Source organism: Labrus mixtus, chromosome 15 (assembly GCF_963584025.1).
Source record: "Labrus mixtus chromosome 15, fLabMix1.1, whole genome shotgun sequence".
Lineage (NCBI taxonomy): Eukaryota > Metazoa > Chordata > Actinopteri > Labriformes > Labridae > Labrus > Labrus mixtus.
Window position 1 is genome coordinate 11,837,817 of NC_083626.1, and position 26,508 is coordinate 11,864,324.

Consider the following 26,508-nt stretch of genomic DNA (forward strand, 5'->3'; position numbering starts at 1 on the left):
GCATTTTATAATGCTGAATAATTTAATAGAAAATAAGGCTTTGAATGATGAGGATGCTGTGAAAGCCTCTCACAGATACACACGTTTATGTCAATAATCAAACTAATGATATAGTATTTGAACACCTAGGAGAGTTATTTCAGCCAAATGACTTCTTACTGCAGAAAACTCAGTATAGATGCTCTCTTTTCAGTGGACAGCACCTAACCAATTTCAAGGTGACAAAACCCCTGTTTACAGGTATAGATCTGTAGATATTGATTGCACCTATGAGTATCTGTTGACAACGTATTGATCCAAAGAAGGAAAACAAAGATAAGTGTTCTCCTCTCTCCCCCCCCCCCCTCTCTCTCTCTCTCTTGCTATGTTGAATGGGTAATGACACATCAGTGAAAGGCACCCCAACACTGAAGCAGTTAAGGGTCTTAAACACATCTGAGACATCGGTGGCAGGCCAGCTCAGCAGTCCCTCGGCGCGGTGTCAGGAGGCCTACAAGAGTACCCTTGCCAACCACCACACCTGGTTTATGCGCAGGGCCTCCGAGCTGGTCTTCATAGCCTTGCGGAAGCAAAGTTTCTTCTTCTGGCAGGTGTATGTGCAGAACCAGGAGGAGTTTAGTGTGATGCTCAATGTTCAGGCTATTGGAGAGGTTTACAACAGAATACAGTAAGAGCTTGAGGTAAATTGCATGCTGGACTTACCTTAGAAAAGGGGGAAAAATGTGTAAACTTCGGAAACTTCAATGAACTTCTTTTTACAACTGAGGTTTACGTGTGCCATATTCTCCTCCTGACCAAAGTACTATTAATAATGAACTTCTCCTGAAAGTTTTCTTTCAGCCTGTTAACATTCCCCAGTCAATTAATATAAGACCATGTCTTGATAAGAGGTCTGAGGCAGCTAATGATGCACTTAGACTGTTTAAACAAAGACTGTGCATGTACAGGACAAGATCAGCACAGATAAGTTCCACACAGGCTTGTTAAATACTAAGAAGGCCTGCTGAAGTTTTGTCTTTAGAAATTCAGACAAGGTGACTTTTTTTTGTTGTTTTTTTTGTTTTTTTTCCAACTTTATTCTCAGCCTGAGAAGAAGTTTGACGGAAAGAAACTTACCTTAATGATGACTTGTAAGGTTATTTTTTCTAAGTGAGATCACACGAGTTTTACTCAAAAAAACCTCCTGTGGTGGGATCTTGAAATGAAAGGAAGAGATGAGGAAAATGGCATCATGTTTATTAAAAGCAGTTTGATCTGTTCAGACATCCGAAGCAGCGTAGGGTACATACACTGACCGATCCCACGCCAAACAGCAGCTGATGAGAAAACACCATCCCTACTTTATAACACGCCATGTTAGAAAAGTCAGCCATCACTGGCGCTTGTACTGTATTACAATGCTCATCATGAAGGAGAGGGGACAAAGGCCTGTTTTTTTTCTGAGCCCAAAATGCCCAAATATGATGTAAAAGTAACAAAAGTGTAAAATCTCAACAGAGATTACAGTAAGGTCAGTTATTCATAAATGATATAATGAGTGAGCCAAACCACGATGTGGATAAACAGAGGACAGAAATAAATAAAGGACTTCAGAATAATAACAACATGGAGGATAATCATAAGACTTAAGGCTCATTTGGGACCTGAGGATTTCATACATACAGTGTGTAACAATGTGGACTGCACTGCTCAGCGCGCCTCTGTTAAACACTTAACATGAATGAGGAAGGAAGGTAAGACATCAATTAATCAACACAAGCCTGCTGTTTACAATGGAAGCCATACTGGGGGTGTACACGCTGCTTTTTCTCACAAATGATACAACAGATGGAACTGAACCTTTTAGGCTCAATACCTTTGGTTACAGTCAGTTTCATGGCAACTTTGACGTTGGGATGTAACGTAAAAGCATGAATAAAATCCAGGCAAAGTTACAAAGGTCCCATATTCTGGTTTGTCATAAAGCAATGAGGCTCAGCTCCCTGGTGAAGGGATTAGTAACAGTTGTTTTTTTTTTTCTTCTAAGACATAGCAGGGAGCTTTCCAAGGACAGTCCAAAGAGAGGGGGGGAAAGACGCCATCCATTTCTTCTCTTGAATATAACCTCACTCACATAAATATGAGCTATGTAAGGGCTTTAGGTATCCTCCATCTCCAGTTAGGATAAAATCATCCAAGAAAAGTTCAGAGGTACAAACAAATCCATTAAACAGAGCTCGCACAGCCCCACAAAGAAAACATATACATATCCTTTAGTGCATCAGACACCAGCGGCCCTCCAAGGTTAAAACCATGTGAGAATATCCTTGGGTTCCTGGTAAGAAGAAAGCAAAGGGCAAAACATCTTCAAAAGGACTGTAGTGCTGTCACGCATCCTTTCATTTCCATAAAAGCAACGTCTGAAAGAGCCAGTTTCCTTTCACTAACTCCTTCAGAAGGGTGGAGGGAAAGAACCTTCCTCACAGAGCGATTCTCTGTAGAAAGAAGAGTGAAAGACACGGCAGGGTGGGGAAGAGGGCAGGTGGAGAAGTGGCAGTCAGCCTCTTGTTGTCAGTGACCTGCTGGTTCTCCTCTTAATAAGCAGCTGTACAGCCTGGTTCCTGCAAATGTTTGTCATAGCACAGTCCTCACTGTGAGGATTAACGCTGCAAGGTGGACAATGAAACATGCCGAAGACCGAGGGGCTGCTCCCATGGCTATGGAGCCTGAAATACACAAACAAATAAGAATGAAGTAAATGGTTAATACATGGCTTTCATTTTGTTTTGGACCGTAAAGTCCTTAACATATAAATATACAAATGATATAACCTACCACAGTAAAAAAAAAAAAAAAAAAGAATAAAAGTAAGCCTTATAACATGCATTCAGTACAAAGAACTACAGTGTGGTGTGAATACAAAACTGTAGCCATAGATGGCACTGGTGCGCTGTGCTCAGTTACGGTGCATAGTTAGAGGACATGTGTGGTGGGCACAGCAACAGACACAGTAGATTGAAAAGGAAGAGGACCCTCTCAAACCACCCGAGCTACTGGCAAAACTCTTTGTATGTCTGAGACCATTTTGTTGTTTGATGATATAGACTTTTTCCGACTGAGGATAAGAGACTGTCGTTTTTTTTCGAAGACAACTCTTAATACAAAACATTCAAACTTAGCTGCAAAGAGAGAAGGCTTGTTTGAAGATAATTTTGAAGTGACATTTAATGAACAAAGAGATATACCAAGAGATACAACATCTCTGCAGGCAGTAGCATCTAAAGAGCCAGCTCCCGATGCATGAATTCATCTTTATTCAACATGCTGTATTTAGGGTGCTAGAGTGCGTTTTCACACTTTAATAGCAACAATGTTACACTCCTTCTCTGTCCATTGGGAATTGTCTTGCAGAGGAAAAGTCAATTTAGGAAGATGAAAAACTGTAAACAAACTGTTGCAATGAAAAGCTGACAGCCTGTTATGTTTTATATCTCAACATTGTCTCACCTGCTATCTTGGGAATGGTGATTTGGCGGCTGCTGCTGCCTTCCCCTCCCTCACTGAAGGGTTTAATCTGGATGACGTAGTCCTGGTTGACTGGCAGCGACAACTCCAAGGAGGTGGTGTTCGTCTCCACCACGCTGGGACGGCTGTGTTTGTCCTGGCTGTACATCACCTGCAGGAAGCACAGAGGGAAAGATGACAGCAGTGTGAGGCATGGCATGGAGTCCTTCCAAGTGCACAAGTACATCATCATAAGAGCGGCTTCAGAGTGTTGTTGTTGAAATATATATTTCAATCTCTGCGTCTGTTTCTGTCGGACAGTTCCATAAAAAGTGATGTGCTTTGTGACACTAACAATAATTAATCCGAAGGTAGATATGAATTTGACCACTGCAGGAGACAGCACAGATAAGGGGAATGTAGAAATGCATCAATACTGATTTTTCAGTTGCAGATAGAATTGTACCTTACAGTACAGCTCCCCCTTGAGCAACAATCAGAGAATTTATAGATTTTTATGTGTGGCTGAAATTATGTGGAAAGGCTCATCAAGGGATTGTTATTCTGAGGAAAATGGGCAATTTAAGACTTTAAAATGGGATTAATACACGGCTTCAGAATAATACAGGAGGTACATGGATTTCTGTATAACCAATTAAATTGCAATGAAGCAGCTATTCACTTGAAAGAGATAGCTAATCCAGTTTAAGAAGAGAGGTGTAAAACTTTTTTTTTTACCTTGTATCCTGTGACTTCTGACTCGTTTTCCAGAGCGTGCACTTGGTCCCACCTCAGGATGACCTTGGAGTTGGAGGTGTTCCACATGATTTTGTCCGGGGCCTGACTCGGAGCTGGGGGAGGACGAAGAGGGGAGGAGAAGGACAGGAAGAGGCGGGAGAAAAAACAAGAAGCGAACCGGTCAATAAACAGTAAAGTCCAGAACCAACTCAGCATGAAGGAGATTTCTCATTATCAGTTTATCATCCTACCGTTAGTGGTGAGCACTGACTCGAGGAATATGTGTGTACTTGTGTGTACTTGTGTGTTGGAGTGCGAACAGACTTACATTTGGCTGTTTGTGAGGGGGCTGGCTGGGCAAAGTGTGTAACAGATGTGTTGTAACTGCGACGTTAATTAATGTCAGCTAATATGAACATAATATGCAGAACATCTGTGACACAACATGACGTTTTTTTCATCCCTAGTGTTTCCATGAATCATTGTTTTAATGATTGCTCCCTTGTTTTGTTAGACTCCGGTGCTCTGCAAGCTTATACTCTTTGCTTGCTGGCATGTTCATGAAATATAGGAAGAAAACTGTGAAATGTGAAAAAATGTGTGAAAAAGAGGAGTTCATTTAGGCTCTGTTTATGTCTAAGCAGGAGACAGCTCATCATTTTGAGTAAAGCCTGCATGTCACATGGCACAGTCTGACCATAAATTCTACATCCATTTACATCAAAGATATGCACCGTCTATCAAGTGAAAGATGGCTGTATGACATCTCTCACATACATAAAAAGTATGTTAGTGAAAGACTTACAAAGTAGACAAGAATCAAAGAATCAAAGAATCATGCAGAGGAAAGAGGATCAATTACAAACAATGTGAACTAATGTGAAAATGCCTGTTTATATGTTAGAATATGTCCTCTAAATGTCTGATGAGCTGGAAAATTGCTTTAACTCATCTATGTATATGCTTCAGGTTTAAAAAAATGTATTGGTTGGGAACACATATTTTTTTGGCATCTTAGGCTTCATTTTGACAGTTCAGAGTGACAGAAATACGAAAAAAAAATGAGAGAGGGGTATGACAGGCAACAAAAATCCCCTGGCCAGGAGTCAAACTGCTGCTGCCTTTGTGTGGTAAGTGCCTTCAGCTATCCAGCTCCAGGGTGTCTCATAAATATTACAGTTGATCAACAAGAAACCTCAACATGGTACCTAAATATTCCCTGCTTTCACTCCTACGGTGAAAAATTATTGGCAGAGTGAGACTATATACCGAAAGGGACCGTGTTCCTTTAGCTAGAGGGGGAAAACACTGACAGAAGACACAGACAGTACTTCATAATATGTTCTGAGCCCTTACGTGGTTTCTTGGTTGTGACATTGACTATGACAGTCTGTGGACCAACTCCAGCGCTGTTGTAAGCCCGCAGGGACAGGTAATAGGTACTGCTGCCCTCCAGATCCCTGATGAGTACTGAAGTTTTATTCCCCACTGTCCTGATCACACTGGCTGTGTCCTGCTTCTGCCTTTCACTCCAGTACTGCAACTACAAACGCACAAACACACAGGTTCTATTTTAGGAGAATAGGTCTGGTTTCTAACTGAACATTTACATGTTTAACAGAACACTCTTGGGTTTGCATGCAGAAGGAATTCACCAGTACTAAAGTTTACTTCCTGAATTAATAATTGAAAGGACAAAAATACAAAAAGGTTATTCAATTAAAAAGCACATAATGCCATTAGCTGTTGGCACTGTTCCCTATATTTCTATTATTTTTAGTGTGTGGGTTTGTGCTGGTTTGACCTCGTAGCCCAGGATGCGTCTGCGGTTGTTGCTCCAGGCCAGTGGCTTCCAGGTGACCTCCACCTCCGACGCCGATACACTCTTCGCCCTCAGCCTCCCTGGAGCTCTGCTGGGCTCTGAAAGGTACACAGAATAGTGATGATACGCAAGAAGACAAAGACTTAGTACTCCCACGTCTACAGTATTACTTACTTAATATACTGCAGCTCCATCCAATACAATCATATTACATATTAGGAGGAGGGTCTACATCGACATTAAGTCCTGTTTCATTTTTGGGTGCAAAAGTTGATATTATTTAAAAATATGAAATTGTAACTTTTCTTGCTTGTTTTACAAAAAAACACAATATCTAGAACTAGCGTCTGTGTTGGATCTCGCTGTCAAATAACTTGTTACTTAGTCAGAAAGAAAAGATTATTCCTTATGTACATTTTTACAAGACAATTAATAAATCGAGGTTTGTGCTTGGGGAATTATAATAAACAAACCTTAGGGGCATAAGAAATGAATTACCATTCAGCATTATTCTTTTGTTCGTGTAAGCGCCAAACCAAAACTTTCTAATGCTGCCACTGCCTGCCTGTGGCTTCAGGGCATCAGTCTCTCACCAGAACTAAATATGACAGACCCTGAAAACTTGTGTACAGAAAAGTTTTCTCAGAAACACAATAAGCATATTACATGTATTGTCATGACTTAAAGCTTTATAAATAAAACTTTGATTAAAAAAAAACTCCCGTTGTAACAAAAGGGTAAAAGTGTATCTCTCATAAACATTTGATGTATTTCATTAGACTGTGTTTGGATGATATAATCCGGTTGGATGACGGTGTTTTCAGTACCAAACAAATCATTGATGAAATGATCTTTGTCATAAAAAATCAGAAAAATATTTTTCTTAACAGGATAGATTCTCTGTGCCAATAATAGAGAAGATAAATCATTCACTCAAAATTGAAACGTTTCAACAAAACTAAGACTTCTACTTCTTATCCTTATAACAGAGTTACTGCTGTACATTGAGTTAAGGTAATACTTTGCTTTTGGTTATCATAGTACAAACCTTCCTCTGCTGAGTAGATGGTGGTCACTGGACTAAAAGGTCCCTCCCCCTTGTTGTTGTACACCCCGACTTTGATTTGGTATGGGGAGAAGGGAGGGATACTCTCATTTTTGAAGACATATCTTGAGGCGTCTGGAGATGTGACAGCAGCCTGCATCCAGCCCGGCGCCCCGAGTGGGCGGAAAGCCACCACATAGCCAAAGCCTGGACCGCTCTGCAGCTCCTCAGGAACAGGCTAAGGAGGTATGAGAATGACTCAGAGGGATGACTCAAGATGACTGGTCCTACAGATATTAATACTTCAAAAAAAAAAAAAAAGAAGCTATGCAGGGATTAGGGCACTTAGAGAAAAAGTGCTGAGGTTGGTACTGTACTTTAAGACCCTGCCTGAACTCTGTCTGGTTAAGTGTTTTTATATTGAGGGGAATAAAAAAAATCTTTCCAACAGAGATGTAAAGTTGTTCTTCATAAATATTATATTCCAGTTTCACATTTAGAGAAATCCCTAATGAAAGTGAAGCCAGAAATCCTAGAAGAATTACAGTATATTAAAGCTTACTTTCCAAAGCAATATTGTCATCCTTGTTTTGTGTGACATCAGCACCAGTATGAAAGAGTCAACATCCTACATGTCAAATAAATATAACGCCTTTTATACCAAAGTCCATTTCTGTTATCTGAATAGATGTAGCAGATGAGGACAAATATACTCATATTGCTAACTGAAACAATTAAACAATATTTAATTCATTTATAAAAAAACATATTAAAATGTATTTAACCAGGAAAACTTGGTCCTGGCCGAGACAGACAGCAGAACATTTAAAAAGTTACAGAAATGAATCACAGAGCAATTACAAACACAGATCAATGTATCCTGAGTCAAAGAGCAGAAAGTTATTTAAAGCATCTATAATCTAAATATATATAAAAACAGATCTTTACCTCCCAAGTGATCACCAGCTCTGAACGTCCACCACCTCCGCCATTCACCCTGCCGGGAGTCACCCTGGGTACTAAGAGATCAACCACAGAGTAAGAAGATACACTCTGTATAGTCAAGTCGGGTCCTTTTTTATTTAAGTAGTGCAAAGTCAACATATCTCACTTTCAGAGACACCACACTATTAATGTTAACTCAGTATTCAGTTAAGTATGGTAACATAAAATGAAGTTATCACTGATACAAAATAAAATGTTGGAGGACTCGGTTTTTCACCATTACAGCAAAAGAGTTGTGGGGAATAAACATGTCCAACTAATAGAGGGCTAGGTTTTTTAAGTTCGTACTCTAAAGAGTACCTCACTCAGTAAACATGGAACTACTTTATCATTGTCAGACTCAGGAAGGACAAATTAAAAACAGCACAACCAGAGGGGTCATCTATTGCATTCCAAGCATTCTGTTATTCTGTCAAAACCTGGCAACTACAATACCCAGAATGCAACCAAACCTGTTATTTTGGTATTGCTTTCTGTGTTAATGTAAATGTATATAAATATATTGTGGTTCATATGTAAAAGTGTGCTACTCTGTGCAGATGTGTAAGTAGATGAGCGTACCTGCATCAATGTGTTACACAGACTGATTTTCACGTTTGGATTGGATGACATGATTATAAAATGTTAAACTAGATCTCATTTCAATTCACTCTTAACACAGGATTTGTTGGATGCTGCTTCTCCACCAAACATAATGCATCTTCTTTACACTACCTGAAAGAGGAATAGTTTCTCCCTCTCAAACAACGCGGGTAAAGCTGTCAAAGTGAAGCTGCCAGCCATAAACATGTTTGTTGTGAATTCAGTTCATTGTTTTGTTGTGTGCCGTGAGGAAGCAGAGAATTCTCTGAAATGCACTGGTAAAATGAAGTTCTTTGAAGGGATCTAATTGCCTTCCTGAAGTAGGATCACACTATGTATTATGTGCATACTTTGCAAACAATTTGTGTCGTGGTTGACAGCAGTGAGAAATGTAAGCAGCTTCTGATACATACACATTTCCTTGGTGCGGGCCTTTTTGGAGGGTTTGCTGGGCTCTCCTGTTCCGATGCTGTTGGTTGCCAGGACTCTGAACTCGTACTCCACCCAGGGACTCAAGTCAATGACAGTGGCTGACAGTTGCTTCCCCCCGAGCATCTCAGGAACTGAGACACAACACAGAAATAACCTTTCATCAAAGCCCTGCAAGATCTGCCATTGAACACAAGCCAAGGTGCAGATGTGTCATTTACCGTTATTTCATGTGTCTGTTCGAAAAATGATACAAGACATGCACAGCTCAGTTTTACCTACACAGTTAACTTTCTATTAACACCACCTACACAGAGACTGTTGGATAAAACCAACGTACCAGTAGTAACAGCCTGCCACCCGAGAGAGAAAGGCGTTCTGGCCTGGATGGTGAAGCTGAGGATGGGGCTGTGGTTGTCCATCCCAGGTCCCCAGGACACAGAGGCAGTGGTCTCTGTCACATCAGTCACCTGACAGTCCACAGGGGGGCCTGGAGGACCTGGGGGGGTATTTGGTCACAGTTCAGTCACACAGGATGATGTATAATAGAGAGAAGGGTGCCTGTACTAGCAGTGGATCAACATGCTGTGGTCATAATTGTATGCTAAATAACTGATAAGTATTCAACAAAAAATCTGACTTGAAGTTTAGATTTTTTTTGAACATGTGGTGTGAGGGACATCCTTACCTCTGACTACCACATCAGTAGCAATAGAGACACTGTCCACCTTGGTCTGAACGGCACACGTATATTTCCCAGCATGCCTCAGTTGAATGTTCCGGATCATGATGTCTCCAGAAGAGCGCTAAGTGCAGAAGTCAGGGAAAAAAAAGTAAAATGCCAGCATCTGAAGTTTAAAATTGAAGTAAAAGGACAGCAGAAACATGTGCACTGCCACTGGGGAATTTATTTGGCATTCAGTTTATCACATTCAACACAAGTCCAGGGACTCTTCATGTGACTGAGTGAAAGTTTTCATGATCATTTTTGATGGAAGCTCTTTGTGGGGAAGTGAGAAATACTTCTTTCAGCTCTATCCTTTTCATTCACTCTGATTCTATGTACTTTACAGACAACCATTCAATGCCGAATCCATTATTTGCTCCAAACTTTAAAGTAAGAGCTCATATTGAGTTAATGTTTTAGCTATGAAAGGAAGGGGACTGTGTAACAGGATTAGACTTGATAATTAGTTTGATATATAATCAGGGTCATTTTAGAGAGTTAAAATTCAGTTGCTGCAAGTCGCTCAGTCTTTTGAAACTCCCTGCCATCATTAAAATAATATAACGGGGGTAGGAATGCGTCAAACATACCGCACTCCGGCAAATTTAATGTACAGCGGGTAAAAAAGTCATCCATGCTTGATTATTAAATCAAGTCTGAGAAAAAAGCCATTAGAAATACAGTAATCATGTTGTGTGGCTTTTCAAATTACAAATTAAAATGGACCTGTCCATGGCCTACTGTCTGTCTCTGCAGAGCTATTGTTGTCAGTTAAGTTAAAGCTCACATGATTTACAAGATGTTCAGGTCCAAGTCAATACTTTCATTTATCTCCCTGCTTTATAGATTGCAGATGTTTTCTATCTTTTTGTGTTAAAAAATGTCCTCCAGCTTCAGTCAAACAGACTTTGCTTGATGGACAAGTTATTTTCAATGTTATCAATCACAGCTTTTGACAGTGAGTTCTAGCAGTAAATCATTATCCCAACAAAATACAAGGAGCAGCTGAAGCAGCAAAATGTTAAAAAACCCAACAAGAAAGCAAGACGCTGGTTACAATGACGGGGTTATAAGAATTTCTGGAGGCTTCTGGTTTTGTTTTTGATAAACTCCTGTAGGATACATTACTGTACATTACAGATGAAAGGAAGCTGCAGAAAGACTTTTTCTAACAATTGAATGGTTTAAAAATAACAAAAGCCATTGATACATAATTGGACCAAATCGAAGTGTTATTTTTCCAGCTTCTCAGCTGTATCTCGGAGCCCAGAGAGTCTATTACTCTGTCATTTCTAAAGGTATAAAATGACAACCTTTAGATATAACAACCAGTGCAACTGAAACACTATGTGAGTCAGCTTCTTAGACCTATATTCTTCACTTCACTCTGTGTTTTTAGAGGGCATATTGTATTCCTTTTTATAACACACATCACAGCATTTCATAACATCACTATAAAGAAAGTCAAATCTAACATCAAGGGTTCATATGTTTCGATTCTACAGTAGTTATACACATGTACCTTACTGTATGCTACATGAATTATTCTCCCTAAGTTAAAAATAATCATCATTAACAGTGAATAAAAAAATAAAATATATTAATAAAAGTAGTTAAGTTGTATTGCCTGCACAGTCATCTTTTCATATAGAACAGGAAAGTTTCAATATTTTGACCCCTACTATCAAAAATTCTACATTTTCCTTAACACAACATATTAGCAGAGCGGAGGAGTTGAATGTTTGAATCAACCGCAGAGCTACACGTTGTTATAATGCTCTGTGCTGTTGTTAATGACCATAATGAATGAAAAAAACAACAACAACAAGAGGTGATAAAGAAGCCAACCCTCATAATTGCTTTTACTAATTAAAGAGAAAATATGTTTGGCCTTAGATGATCAAATGTAATGCATGGCTGGGCATTGCATAATGAATTCCTTGGTTGTTGCTTTTCTCCATTTAGAAGGTGTTTTTAACAAGCGGAACAGGTACACATCAAGCCTTATTGTTTGTTTACAAAATGAATATAATCAGGTTGATTCATCATGAATGGTGTTTGATACTTTGCTTTTAAGAAGATGAAGCTAAAATGAAGCTGTAGAGGAATAAGAACTAAATATGTTAATGATAATCGTAATGGTGTTTAAATAGTCCCTCTCTTAATGAGCAATGCATTCCAGGTGGGTCTCCTTATGAGTCACTTTAAAGTACTTTATACATGTGAAAATGATTCTACGACACAAAGCGAGTAAAGAGAGAAGTTCTGAGTATGTGTAAGAGTGCCTCCCCTCACTTGTGGCTAAACTTAAAGCTTGTTTTCAAATGCTTGAACTTGTTTTAAGTGTTGAAATCATAAGCACAGAGTCACAATGTTCAAGTGGAGGCATGCAGACTGTCAATAGGATACTGAAGTGCTTGTTTTTTTATCTCAGGAAACGTTATGACCCTAGAATCTCATGCTTGAAATACACTCTGCCACAGTGAAGGGTTCAAATGTAATTTTAACAACTCCACTCTGCAAAAGTTGTGTAGAAGATCTCCGATCAGGGTACGGATGTTTGTGTTGGACTCCTAAACTGCAACACTAGAATTTTCTTCAGATTTTAATACAGTGTTACAAAGACACAGAAGTCGTGAAAATGTTGCAGCACTTACCCCACCAACTTTTTCAAAATGAGCCCAGTGGCTTCCAAAGTGGATGAGCTGCTCATTGAAGAACCAGGTGAACTTGAGATCCAGTGTAGGGTCATGTGACACCTGGCAGGGCAGCACGATGCTCTCACCAACTGTGACGTCCAGATGACCTGCTGGACTTGTGATCACGGATGGCTCTGTAAACAGGGAGCAGCATGTTAATAGAGGGCATGTCTACTTTCAGAGTACAGATGAAGCCGCCTGAAATGTCCTTTTGTTCCAAGCGGGATCCCTGACCAATCCACGGCGGTCCCTGCTGAGACCTGGCTGGGGCTGTGACTGTAGATAGACTTTTCTATTAGTACACATCATTCATAGACCGCTTTTATTTCTTTGTTTCCTGAACAATGAGGAAAACATTTTGAAAACATGTCACATTTAAAAATAATCCCACCCCCTGCCAGACGCTGTTTGATAGATCAGCCAAACAAGATAAACTACTTTTGAGTCTGGCAATGAGCTTACATCACATCTCTTTCAGAAGTTTAATATGGTGTAATATATCACTCACCAATGACAGAGAGGAAGTAAAATAAACAAAACAAAAGGGAAAAACTCAACCATTAGGGCAGGTTGCATCCGAGTCTATAATTTGGCTCTGTCTGTGCAGACACAAAAAGCCATCCTATTTCATCCTCAGTGTGGTGCGTGTTAACATAATCTTTGGTGTGTCTCACCTGGGTGTCGCATTCAACAGCACTGCAGTGCACAGAATATAGCAGAGGCTGAGAGGCCCATACACCAGTCCACAGTGAATTATGCATGCATGTCATAAACATCTAATAGAAAGGCAAGCCAATGCAGCATGTCAGGGGGAGTAAAGGTCTATATTCAGCTCTGTCAAAACAAGCCAGCTTGTTTATCTCACACCCCCTAAGGAGAGCCGACTGGCCATGGCAGTGCATTCCAGGTAAGTCTCAGGAAAGTTTGGCAACGGATGCAAAATGAGTATGGTTAAACTTTCTGCCTTCGATTGCAAAGCTGTCATGCTCATTTCCTGTTATGACTGGAAGGAAAATCACAAATTGGCTCCCTCATTCCCACAGTGTGCTACGTGCATGCAGTTCTCAATCTGTAACCCTATGAAATGAAAGTGTATACGTAGCGACAAACAAGAGCCGTTTCATTGTACAGCTGTATGCAGGTTTTTGATGTTTTACGTTTGAATCACGATAGCAATCGCTGTGAAGGGTTTTATGCCTTTGAATCTGAAATAATGACATTTAAATCTTAGAACTGTGGTTCAGTCTGATCTGAATAAAAACATCTATGAAGAAGTGGTGGCTGATATCACCTCAAAACAAATTCTCACCGTATGATGTACTTCAGGAAATTGATGAAGTCATATCTTAATCATTACCAAGAATTCTACAAGTTTATGGAATTTGATTATGTATTGCTGCAGAAACCACAATTTAAAAATGTCACTTTGAGCTCTGGACATTGTGACCTAGTTTTAGAAACTAGACAATAAAATCTATATATTTATCAAAAGTACATGTCAATACATTTTCTAGCTTTTAACCTATTTACCTGTCTCTTAACTCTCAATACCTAATACTTTATGTGTTTTACCTTTTACCTGAAATATCCTGTGCTTAATGGATAAAGTGTTGACCACACATTTGATAGGGACAATGCAATTTAACATAGTCACAATACAAAGCATGAAGCTGATGTGCTGCATAAAGAGTTTATAGCTATTGCTAATTTCCAACTCGTGTCCCTATTGGGACTTTGTGTAAACAAACAGAGTAAACATTGGCTACATAAAACCCCATGACACCATATGAGGATACATTAAAGTACATGTACAACAATATGACAATACAAATGCTAAAAACCAGATTAAATTACAGTTTCAAGATTTAATTTAAAAGTGGGTTCAGCTCTGGTTTGCTTTCAGCCAGCATTTCACCTTCTTTGTAAATGATTTGAAGTCTACTGTGTATACATAAAGCTGTACTATAAAGCAGCTCTATTGGCACATGTGAAGAAGCCGGGGTGGGGGTGGGTTGTGTGAAAATTGGGCTTCTTTGCAAGCTTATTTGCAATTCAAAAAACTTGTAAAGCAAAATCACCAAAAGGCATTTTAATAGAGTGCTGTTGTTGATTCTGCTCTTTAGAAAGACCCAGAAAATCCATTGCACTGCAGAAGTGTGTAATTTAAATGGGATGAAATCTTAAACAAGCCGGGCATGGCTGTGAGCCACAGTGCAAAAAAAGTATGAATTAAACATTGAGGCAAATGAATGCAATGAGCCTCATGTCTCCCCTTCCTGCTGCCTCTGCCAATCAACTAATTGGACGATGTCGGTCAGGTAAAAAGAGGGCAGTCTTTGTAGAAAGTATGCTTCACTGTTTGTTCATCAAGAGGGCAGTGAAGGTTGGTGTCGGTTAATTTTAAATGCAGCCCGGGTCGGTTATGTGTGCAGCTCTTGAGAAGAGTGCAAGATCATTTGTTTTGTGTTCCTCCAAAATACTGACAACCAGAAATGATCTGTTAGTTTAATATGAGGACTGAGTAACACAAGAGCAAGAGGACTGATGTTCAAAAGGATCACCAGAAACTTAAATTCATTCATAACATGACATAAACATAACATCAACTCTTAAAATATATGAGATATCAACAGCCTGTTACTGATATGACATCTTTTGTGTTGTTTTAAAAGTCTGAATCACTCTTACCGTATTCTTTATGTACTAAATGTATAGTGTAGGGTGAGCTGTTACCAAGGAAACAGCTACAATTTGTGTTCATTATTGTATACAATCAAAAATAAATATCCAGCGGACATTACAGTAAACAAACCAGGTCTGCTGTCTGAAACCTAGTAAAGAAAATAATATCTTACCTTTAACCAGAAGGCTGCCAGCACTGCTCGCTACTCCAAACTGGTTTCTGGCCACACACGTGTAGAGCCCAGCATCCGTTTTACTAACATTTGAAATCCGAAGGCTTCCATTATCCAACACAGTAACTCTGTAGATAAACAGCATATATAAGAACGTCACCATATTAGTCAGATTGACAGTGCGTCTGTGTAAAGTTAATTAGTGAAGACAGAAATATAGCTCTACTTGTGGAAGGTTATGTGACTGTTATTCTAAACATGTATTCTATACAATTTAAGTGCATAAAAAGCTCTTCCAAATGAGCGAGTCCAGTGTCCTTAAGCGCTGCAACTTTAGCCTCGAGTTTATCTCAGTGAATTTTAATTGGCTCCCTGTGCTTTAGGGTGACATAAGGGGAAGCGCAGTGTGAAGAGATACAGTTTGATTTTTCAGCAATGAGATGACAGGAGGAGTGCAGCTCACTTCATAGGAGAGAAGTCTCATATTGGGTTGAAGGAGGATTGTAACTAACAGAACTGTATGGATCTACACATACTGAAATAACATATGAAACATGTAAGGACAGATTTTTACATATAAATTATTACCATAAAACTCTGATTGTCTGAATCTCTGATTACTGAGCTACATGCAGCTTGTAATGCAATTAAGCAGCATATACTGTATATCTTAAAGGACCAATATGTAAGCTATTTACTGAAATAAACCATAAAATGACCTAACTATATCATCATACATTAACAAAACATGTTGAAGTGGCTTCTCTGACAACAATGCAGCAGCCAGTATGTCCCCCTATGTTTTATTTCCAGTCCTGAATGGTCTCTTTTTGTTTAAACAAGAGAAGGTAGGCGGTTTTAAGGCAACCCCCCCGCCTACCATTTTGGACGCCCCTCTGTTGCCAAGCAGAAGCCAAACCAACAGGTGTTGCACCGATGAAAGCAGGCAAGCGAACTGGTTCAGATATAACTGATTCTACCCGACATACCCCGACTTTTTCTAAGAAATATTGGAGCTGCTTTTTAAAAATTGAGAGAGGTGAGAATGCAGAAAGGTTTTAAGGCCGTGCACATGGACTCTGAGGAGGAGGGGGCGGGAAACAGCTCTCTCCAAGGTTTTGAATTTGGTCTGCAGTACATATTTTAAACACAACATATCAGAGTTACATATTGCTCCTTTAATACACTGTTGTGAACGGAGGTTAATGCAGAATAATTTACTTTTAAAGCAGAACTGTATTATTTAGTTATGCATTTTCACTACCTTAGCCACTTACTCTAAAAAAATCTAACTAAGCAGTACATTTTCAGAGCAATTCCATCTGCCAGCTTGTGTGGTTATAAAATAAACCTATTTAACAACTTGCACACGCAAGTCCAAATTACAAAGACTGATTTCATCTGTTGGTGTCATCAGTCAAGCCTGAGAGATTTCCTCTGACAGAGAGAGTGTACTGCTGCTACTTCACCAGACAAGGTGTTGAATGACACAAAGCCAAATATGGAAGATAAGACACCAACGAGGCAGTGTTTCATTTGTGTGCATATTTCCCCAACATATTCTGTAATCTGGTAGTTATCTTTAACATTGAGAGGTTTGCCTTGGAGCAACAGTTACAATTAATCATCCATGAGCTTTGTTTGTCTCATTTCAGTCACCTACGTTTATGAAACTATCCAAAAAGAAAATGATTTTTGCTTTTAGTTCATGAAAAAAATATATATATTTAAAAAATCCTTTCACCACCCTTTCTGCTGTGATGAAGAAAGAAACAGGAAAAGATTCAAATAAAATAAAAAACAGAAATATTGAGCGTTGAAAAGATCTGTATGGGAATACGTCGTTAAAAGCCCAGCAGAGTCAACAAGACCTTGAATAGTACACAAAAAAACAAGTGCACGAGGAGCTTGAAAGGCGACATACTGTACCTAATGGCATTCATTCCGCACAATTTTGGTGCATTTTCAGCAGGAGTCAAGGATAGAAGATAAAAGACGAAAAGACATTTATGTGGGAAATTTGTTCGAAGAGACGCAGGATGCCTGGGACGACCAAACACTTTTAAAAAAATAAAATGAATGGCAGGGTTACAGGTGATTGAGGTACAGAAAAGGTACAAGACTGATTTGATTGATTCTATTCAGTGTGGTATCAAAAAGCATTCTGTTGCTTTAGTCAGAGACTGGCCACATGCTGCACAGAATGTTCAGTGTGAAAAGCTAAAAGGATTTTTTTGTGTATAAAGTGACTACACAACACCATCAAACACTTTCTTTTTTGCAAACACTTATCATACATCAGTCATATTATCATGCCTTGATTCATCACTCAATTATGTATTTGTAATGCTTCTGCTCAGGTTTGATCCTTTTGTCTTTCCTGTTATCAAAGCATTTCAGCTGGTTTAGAAAACATTTTTCCTTCTTCTCTCTTCTTTGATCTCCATAATTACTGGAGGTAATCGTTCACATCCCTTTGGAGTGTGACTGAAGTTTTTACTCACTTCTTGTGTTCTTTTTCTGTTTCACAATTTGCCATTCCTTCTATCATAGAAAAGTAAATGTTGTTTTCCACTTATCTTGTTTTTTAAAGTAAACAGGCTGTAATAAATATGTCTTTATTCTGTCAGTCCTAGAAGAGTGTAAGCAGTAAGCTCTGACTGAGTATGATGGAGCTACATTTTATCTGTTAGTTAGAGCTAAGGTAAGGACCTTAATATGATTTCTTTCTAGTCCCAAAATGCATGTAATTAAATGAATATGGGTCCTTATGTAATCAAATGCAACGTTTTCTTTTTGCATTGGGGGGCAGCTGTGCCTCAGTGGTAGAGTTTGTCGTCTTACAACAAGAAGGTCAGGGTTTGATTTCCAGCTCCTGCAGTCACATGTTGAAGTGTTCTTCAGCATGTTACTGAGCCCCAAAGTGTTCCCGCTGCTGCACATGAATGGAATTATTTAATACTGACGGACACTTTACATAGCAGCAGGAAATGCACTGAACAAGATCAAGTCCATTTACAGTTTACATTTTTGTGATAAAGTCTCTTGTAAGCTCCGACAAACTCAAATAAGACACCCCTCTTATCTCAAAGCACTTCCTGTGGTGATGATGTAAACTCCTGCAGAGTGTCACAATTTAATACTTTTAACATTCTGTTTGATGCAAATGTGCACAACACATCGACAGCCAGGAATTGTAGATAAGGCAAAGTAGACCTTATTCATTTACTTATTTTTCAGGGACAATATAAAATCTCAAAAGTGGTAAACAGAAAGGCTTGACAAATTTATATTTACTTAAGAAAGAGAACTAAAGCACATTATATGCCTGCAGCAGTGCCCTTACAAAACACCAGAGAGAACTACAAGGTAAATTTAGGGTCAGTCCTCCAAACTGATCACCACTGGATCTGTGTTCCTTCTCTAGAGAAAAATAATAATAACAGGGCAGGTTTGTGGCACCAGAGCCCATCCATCAGTTGTCACACTGAAGTCAAGAATATGCCTCGCTGAGATGTCCTTAAGCAACCAGCTCTGATCTCCCCAGAGGGGTAGGCATGACGAAAAAATCCCTACAGGGATCAATGAAATATCACACTGTTAAAAATGAATTCCCCTGAGGCTAACAAGACAGTCGCTGTTTGTTGACCTGATGCTTTATTTAGCCTGGTGTTATCAAAGTTATTGAAAACCGGCAACAACAGTCAAGCCCTGTGTACTCAAATTGATTTCACAAGATATAAACCACTGATATCCTGATACCACGGTTTGACTGACAAAAGGAGGAAAGTGAATTCATGATCATTGTCATATATATGGGCATGTGGTGTGGCTGTGGATTAGCTGGACTACAGGGGGTTCGATCCCCAGCTCAGTCAAATGCCAAAGTGATCTTAGGCAATACTCTGAACCCCAAATTGATGCCACTGCAGCTCCTGATTCTACATCAGCGGCGTGTGAATGTGTATGAATGGGATTAGTAAATACTGATGGACACTTCCAATAGTAGCACCCACCATCTGCTGTGAATGGGTAAGTGTGACCAGTGGTGTAAAAAGCGCATTGACTAGAAAAGTGCTACATAAGTCCATAAACCATATGTTGAGATTCCTGTCCTTAAGAACAATTTGTCCAAGAAAGAAACAAGTAACAATATTGTGTTAACAATCGAATCTTGTGAAAGAAATGTGTTATGATTATTTTTGATAGATGTTTACAGAAGAGGCTTCAGATGTACCTCTTTTAGAATCCACAGTTCATTTTGTCCAGAGGACAAGTCATTCCAATTTGGTCAATTTATATCCCACTTATCTTGCCTTTCAATTGTGGTTGTAGAACAATTTACTGGAAATTAATTACACTATTAATAAGTGCCTTGCCCTGCAAATCCTCACAAGGAGCCCAATCTTATCTTCTAAACGGCTCCACAGTCGAATGGGGTTGAGCCTGTGTTTCAAAACGTAACTGGTTGGAAAGAAGAACTTCAATCCACCTTTCTAAAAGATCCCATAAGGCAGTCTGGACCACCTAAAACGATCAAAAATGACCTGTAACGCCTGAAAGGATGGAGGAATTAAAATACATTAGCCTCTTCTGCAGTGGCCATTCCCCATGGAGCCGGGGGTTTCTCCTTACTGAACGGAGGGCTTCCTTTGTAATGGACTATAACAAAGAGTTATGGATATGAGATGTCACAGGGATAAGACTTGCCATTAAACTGTTTGGTAGTCTGTGTCAGGCTGCCTCCTCACCAGAGCTACAAAGCAACAGTGCAGGATAAAAATATAAGGAGCATCTGAAAAGCTCCCCCTTTGTTCCCCTTTCCCTCAAAGGTTACCCTCGAGCAATTAAGGTATTGGAGAAATTTGTGGGGTACATAAAACTTGAGCAGCGTGATATAGTAAACAGGCACTTTACCTCAACCTTATTGGCTGGTGTTAAAGTGAGCTACTGTCTGTAATCTAAAAGCCTTCTGTGCCTCTCCATGGAGTAACAAAAAGCTAAGAGGCTGTAAATGAAAAACATTATTTTAACCGCTAAAGAAGGATTGCATAATTAACTCAGTATATTACTTGGAACTTGCAGTTTTCTCAAGTTTATTTCAATGCACATTCTGTATTGGCAACACTTCCAGAAAGCCCTTGCTGCTTTAATGGCAGGATTATAAAAGGACTCACGTTACATGATGAAGCAATATATATCATTTAGCGTAACAATCTTAAACACAGTGGTTCAATCTGAAGGTAATATTCCTAAGAGCTATTTCCTATATCCATTTTATGGTTGCTGGCAGTGGTCAGCAATGAAATTAAATTAGGGTAAGCACTTTATCGTTAACCTCTTAGCTCCCTGCGTAAGTGCACAGCAGGCCTGTTACCAGGCTATCTTGTTATACATGTCAGGGATATGAGCTGATATAGGTATCACCAGCACTTGATTTCATTAACTAATCAAATCCTGCCTTGTTCTTAGTTGATTTGTTTTCCCCTGCTCCAGATCCTTGAAAACATTATCCCAGGAAGATTAGAAGGAATTATGGGTATTTTAGTTGAGCCAGTGGGATGGATTAGTGTTGTGCCACCACTATAATAGCATTGGTAGCAGCCCCATTTCCATATAGGGGAAAGTAAATGCTAACGAGGCCAGGAACAAGGAAGAAGGTTTGCGAGAAATGCTGCAATATGTCAAAGCCTAACATCTTGTATGCAGCTCACCTACTTCAGGGTGAGGCTGTAACATTCAATCTCAAATGGGAATTCCTGCTTTTATGGGTACGATTGATATCTCACATTGCACTATGGATGCATTTTCCTTTCAATACTTAAGAGGATGATAAATCTGTGAGGTTGGTGCAACATTTAGCAGACGCTTGCTCCACTAAATGTTCAGCGATACTCCAGCCGCCCCTCATACACAGCTTCTCTCCTATCATAAAGACGTCTCTGGCCAACATCAGTATTAACAACCACATCACACCTTAGCATTCCCCAACATACTATCTGACATGCGGGAGGGGAGACTTGGATAAACCCGTTGCTCTCCTACTGTGTTGAGGAGGAATATCCCAGAGGTTAGGTGTGGAAAAGCTGCTGAGCCAGTCCAACAATTAATCCTAAATCAAATGAGAAATCTGGACCCCGACTACGTCATTGGATATGCTGGCAGGGGTGCTTTACCTCCTGCTGGTACATCCAAGCAGAAAATCAAGATGTTATAATATAGAGAGTGGAACACTTTTTTTCAGGGATTGAAGTTATCTGTTTTAATTCAGAGAAAAATCATAAATGCAAAATTTAGTGGGAAGAACCGCAATTAAAAGAGCACATCCGGACTTTTTGGATTACTAAAATTGTAGCACAGACTTAATGTTAGATATTCCAAGTGATTGCCAGTTCTAGTAGGACATATTGGCTTTAAATGATAGAATAAATAGATTCCAACTCATATCTAGCATTGCTAATGGTATTAAAGCCACTCTGAGGGGCCAATAACAAGTCTGTGGGGACTTGGGTTAGGATCTGGGGGGTTGGCTGTTCTAGGAAATTGGTCTGTTTGCTGGACAGGAGCTGGTTTACTAAATGAGCACTACCAAGGTGCCCTTGAGCAAGGCACTGGCTGAACCCCGAACTGTGCCGGCTCAGGCAGCCCCCTCACTCTGACATCTCTCCACTAGTGCATGTCCATAGGATCCAGATTTTACATGTATGTGTATTCCTGGCCTATGTGTATCTAGCATGTTCAATAACAGAGTGCAAACACTGAATTCCCCCTCCGGTATTAATAAAGTATGTCTTGTTCTTTTCTATTTAAAGCTGCTTTTTTCCACATCTGCATTTCTCTGAGACCACTGCCATATGAGAAGAAACAGTATGACTCCTGATCAATCACTGACTACACTTCCTGCTGCGACCTCTACCAGCATTATGCCTTCAGGTGAGAATGAAAATTGGCTTCTCTTGTCTTATTAACATTTGTTGTTTTCTCCTTTTTCTTCTTCTCCCCAGCTCACAGAGGTATTGCATTGATCTGCACTTAACCTGATTTCTAATAAAACAAGGTTGTCCAGCTAGTTCCCTAGGTGTCACCATCACTATCACACAAGAATATGTGTTCTTCGGTGGCTGGCCATTGATCTGTCCTTTTGGGGATTTCACCTGCTTCTTCTATGTCTCGATAACTGCCTGGATCATCGCCTGCCTAGTGCTCTAATGACCCTCCAGGCCTTACATGCTGCTAATGAGCTGATGGATCAGTGCATCGATCCGAGTGCTGCAGTCTACGAACGGCCAATTACCTCAAGTAAACAGTGCAGAAACCAGCTCTGAGCACTGCCAGGAGAGCAGAGTACAATGGAGTTCAGGGAAGAAATGTAGATAGCAGGGGGAAAGTGGTGGAGTGCAGGACGTGTTATGCAATTTAAATTGTATTGTGTCACACTGTGGTTCTGTTCTTCGCAGTTTGTCACCATGAATATCAAGTAGGGGAAAATAAAATAAGTCGATGAAATGCTATTCTGAAAAGTAGAGCGCACAAACTAAACAATGGTCACATACACAGAGCATTTACAGCTCCACACAAAGAAACCTGTTACCTGTGGTTCTCTCTCAATGCTTCCTTCCCCTTCCTCCATGAAATCACACCCCGAGGAGACATCTTGGGCTTGCATTCAATCAGAACATCGCCACCCTGTCGGGCCAGAGTTTGGGCCTTCAGCAGGTTTTGGGAGAAGTCTGGAGCAATAGCTGGTATGAAAAGTGGAAAGAGAGGGATTTAAGTACTGCATTGTACTGCATTGTGCAGGGAGACAGCAGAGGAAGAAAAAAAAAGAGATGGGATTTAATTTACAGTCAGTGGAGACAAAGAACAAATAGTGTAGAGCTATTGAGGAGCAAGAGAGAAGCATCCTTAAAACATGCAGGTCACTCCATCCATTAGACAGGTCAACCTTCCAAACTTTTCTGTCTATAATAATATATCCTTTTTGCATACAGACACAAAATCTCACAGGCAAACATATAATGTGGTGCATCATTTTTAAGAAGACATTTTATTTGAAAGTAGGTGGTTTTTCAAATTCCTTGAATTTTCCTTAGGAGGACATTATGCATTAAGAATGAAGCTGTGGGGCTCTAAAGCAAAATGAGTGAATGTAAAATGAGAGGGAGGCTTTGTTGCTGCTTCTTTAGGCCTTAATTACTAAGGCGCCGTCGTCTGGAGCTATTTTGTATGCGCACCGACTCAGCAAAAAGCTCTTCAAAGTGAACGCACAGCCTGGCGCCAGTTACATGGCTAAGCACCTGCCAACACATGTCGGAGCATGGACATACACAACAATACACACAATGATGAACATGCTTTCACACACACGCATTCACACACACAGGTTACAACTTAAAACTAATTCCTTCATTTGATGTGAAATCCTAGCACTTCCTTAATCAACACCTCTAATATTTGCCATACTTGTCTCATAGAAACACATAGACCGGATTTATATAAACTGTTTAGTTCTCGTCTCTTGCAGCTATGAGTGGAAGAGTTTCAGTTTCAATAACATCTGTTCATCCTGATATAGATTCAATAAAAATAGCTATGTGCTACAATTTTAATCAAATCTGTAATTAGATCACATAGACAAAGTGAGAAGTTGAGTTCTTAACTACCACATAAAATAATAAGAAATTGTAAAAAATATCCTGAAGTCAGAGGATTGTTTGTATACCAGTCAATATGATAATAATGATAAGAAAAGTTATTATCACATTTGAAGTCCATATTTTAAAATGATATGTAAAGTTTGATTTGAGATGAATCAATTAATCAGTAAATCAACTGCATTCTATCTTCAAAACGATAATTGACTGATTATTAATAACTGATCCAAGACTGTGCTTTAATAAGACACTAAAGTTATCAATCAGTTGTAATGAGATGCACTGTTAAACAAGTTTAATGATTTGTAATATATAATAGGATCTCATTGTAAAGAGGGCCATATTTAGTCAATTTAAAGAGAATAGGTCTTGTCACCACGGTCATATTACTGCGTCTGGTTAGTCCTCAGTGTTTGTGAGGTTCAGGCTACTTAATACAACACTTACTGATTGGTTCCAAACCCACACACTTTTAAACAGTCATTAATACCTGCCAGCATTCATACAGTTGCATTGTATGGAGCCGCCAGAGTTATTCATGCCTTTTAACAAAAGCACATTAAACTGCTGTGTCATGAAATGCAGTGGCTTTGACTGACTCTTAATACATTAGTTTACACATGACCCGGTGTCAAACTGTGACATTAAGGTTTTTATCCATTAATTTAAATAGTAACACAAAATACTTCAAATACAGTTTGCTAATTAATTAAGTGTTTACCTAAAATAAAAACAGGGCAGGACATTTGAATCCACTTACAACCCTTCCTCTGATATAAAAAGAAGTGTTTGATTCTGTCTCTGTTTGTCTGACTACCTTCTGCTGACATCAGTTACACAGCCTTTCACTGTAAATCTGCATACTGTATGTTCATTATTGCTTTTGAGTCCAACAATCCTGGGTATGTTCTTCATTTAATAACCGTACATTAACGTTATTTCCTTCAGAACAAACATACGGAATTACGATAGAGTAACTTTCTCCATTGTTGCTTTTCTGGTGGAAAGCTGGGAACATACCCTGCCAAACAAGTGTTAAAATAAATAAATGAAAAATAAATAAAAAACTGTCTATATGATGACTGCCGGATTAAATTATTACAATGGACAAGTGAAATTTTACGATTATTGCAAGAAAAAAATATTCTCTGTAATATGAAACTGTGTCTGCAGTCAAACAATCAAATCTACTGTAAGACTTTAATTTAAACAAGACATGAAAATAGAAGATACAATTTGATGTTCAATAAAGCAGTACTTTACTGTATACATACTTTATTTAAAAAAAGATACCAAAGAAAAGTGTTGCTCTCATTCCTTCGCTGATCAAATTGAAAACTGCTCATCCAACATCAAACATGTCATTTCCACTTCTCCAGCCCAGAGCTGACCAGCATCCAATGTGGTCTCTTGATTATGAGAGCAGGACTTGTGGGCCCTTTGGGGCAAACTAAAGGCAAAATGACTGAATTGCTGAGATGATTTAATTTTCACAGAGGCAGGAAAATAAACAAACCAAGCTTCTTCTATTATTTAGCTGCGTTTTAATTTAAATACACGACGGAAGTTAAGTCCATCCTCCGGAAAGAAGCCTGTTTTACAGGCTTTGTTGCTATAAATGTTGGTTATACAACAAACAGAAAAAGCCATGGAAATATGAAATGAAAACACAGAAAATACAAAATGTTTCTATGAAATGAACTTACTGATCCAACCATCAGAAATATAAGATGGCTGATATGACTTTGGCTGTGCGACATAAAGAAGGGCCTCAAACGTGGATCTTTACTTATAGTGCCACTAACAAGGTGTTGAAATATTTTCAGTCTTTAAGAATTTACCATCTGCCCATCCGTCTACTATAAAACTAGTTTACATCAAACAAAGAGATGAAAATAAAAGAACTCCACTGAATGATTTTTACATTTATTAACAGTGTCTTGTGTGTTTGCTCTTACCTATGACACGAAGCTCAGCGTTGGTGAAGATTCGGCCATGCTTGTTCTCGGCCACACACTGGTACATGCCAATGTCGGCTAGGTTCAAGCTGCTGATTGTCAGCAGTCCATTATTCGCCTGAACTCTGTCCTGCTGAAGACACACAAACACACACATTTTACACCATGTGTTTCAAAATAGACTGATGTGCTCACCTGACAACAAACACTGAAACAGGTTCAGTGGTTAACAAGGTTAACAGTCAGCAAGCTGCAGAAGAGTTAAGTTGAAGCCTCTGATTCATACAGTATGTATGCCCAAGTCAGGCCTAAGGTTTACGTCCAATCAGGACCTCCCATGTTACTGGATGTGTCTACGCTCTTTGTGCTTAGTAAGCTATCTGGGGAAAGTCTGTTTTCTGTGTGATTTAATTTTATTTTAATTTTTTCTTGTGGCTGTAGGGACCACTTTCACATCACATGCAGCTCTTTAATCCATTGTTAATATATAAAATATTGATAAGTGGAGCTA

The 26,508-nt window shown here is 39.3% G+C and overlaps 1 protein-coding gene across 4 annotated transcripts in view; it reads right to left on the reverse strand.

Annotated features, from left to right (window-relative positions):
• Window positions 1-1,215: 1,215 nt before the first annotated feature.
• The window catches only part of cntn3a.1 (contactin 3a, tandem duplicate 1), a 74,748-nt gene continuing 49,455 nt past the window's right edge, over window positions 1,216-26,508 (reverse strand). For 3 of the 4 annotated variants that reach the window (XM_061057519.1, XM_061057517.1, XM_061057518.1), the window contains exons 10-23: window positions 25,998-26,130; window positions 22,977-23,127; window positions 15,386-15,513; window positions 12,489-12,664; window positions 9,793-9,910; window positions 9,445-9,603; window positions 9,089-9,238; window positions 8,037-8,107; window positions 7,092-7,326; window positions 6,026-6,141; window positions 5,578-5,764; window positions 4,222-4,334; window positions 3,487-3,655; window positions 1,216-2,705 (exon numbers count right to left, since the gene is read on the reverse strand). In XM_061057519.1, coding sequence (XP_060913502.1) covers window positions 2,614-2,705; window positions 3,487-3,655; window positions 4,222-4,334; window positions 5,578-5,764; window positions 6,026-6,141; window positions 7,092-7,326; window positions 8,037-8,107; window positions 9,089-9,238; window positions 9,445-9,603; window positions 9,793-9,910; window positions 12,489-12,664; window positions 15,386-15,513; window positions 22,977-23,127; window positions 25,998-26,130 — 1,998 coding nt within the window. In that variant the 3' untranslated portion in view covers window positions 1,216-2,613. The remainder of the gene's footprint in view (window positions 2,706-3,486; window positions 3,656-4,221; window positions 4,335-5,577; window positions 5,765-6,025; window positions 6,142-7,091; window positions 7,327-8,036; window positions 8,108-9,088; window positions 9,239-9,444; window positions 9,604-9,792; window positions 9,911-12,488; window positions 12,665-15,385; window positions 15,514-22,976; window positions 23,128-25,997; window positions 26,131-26,508) is intronic. The other variant, XM_061057520.1, reaches the window with a different exon arrangement.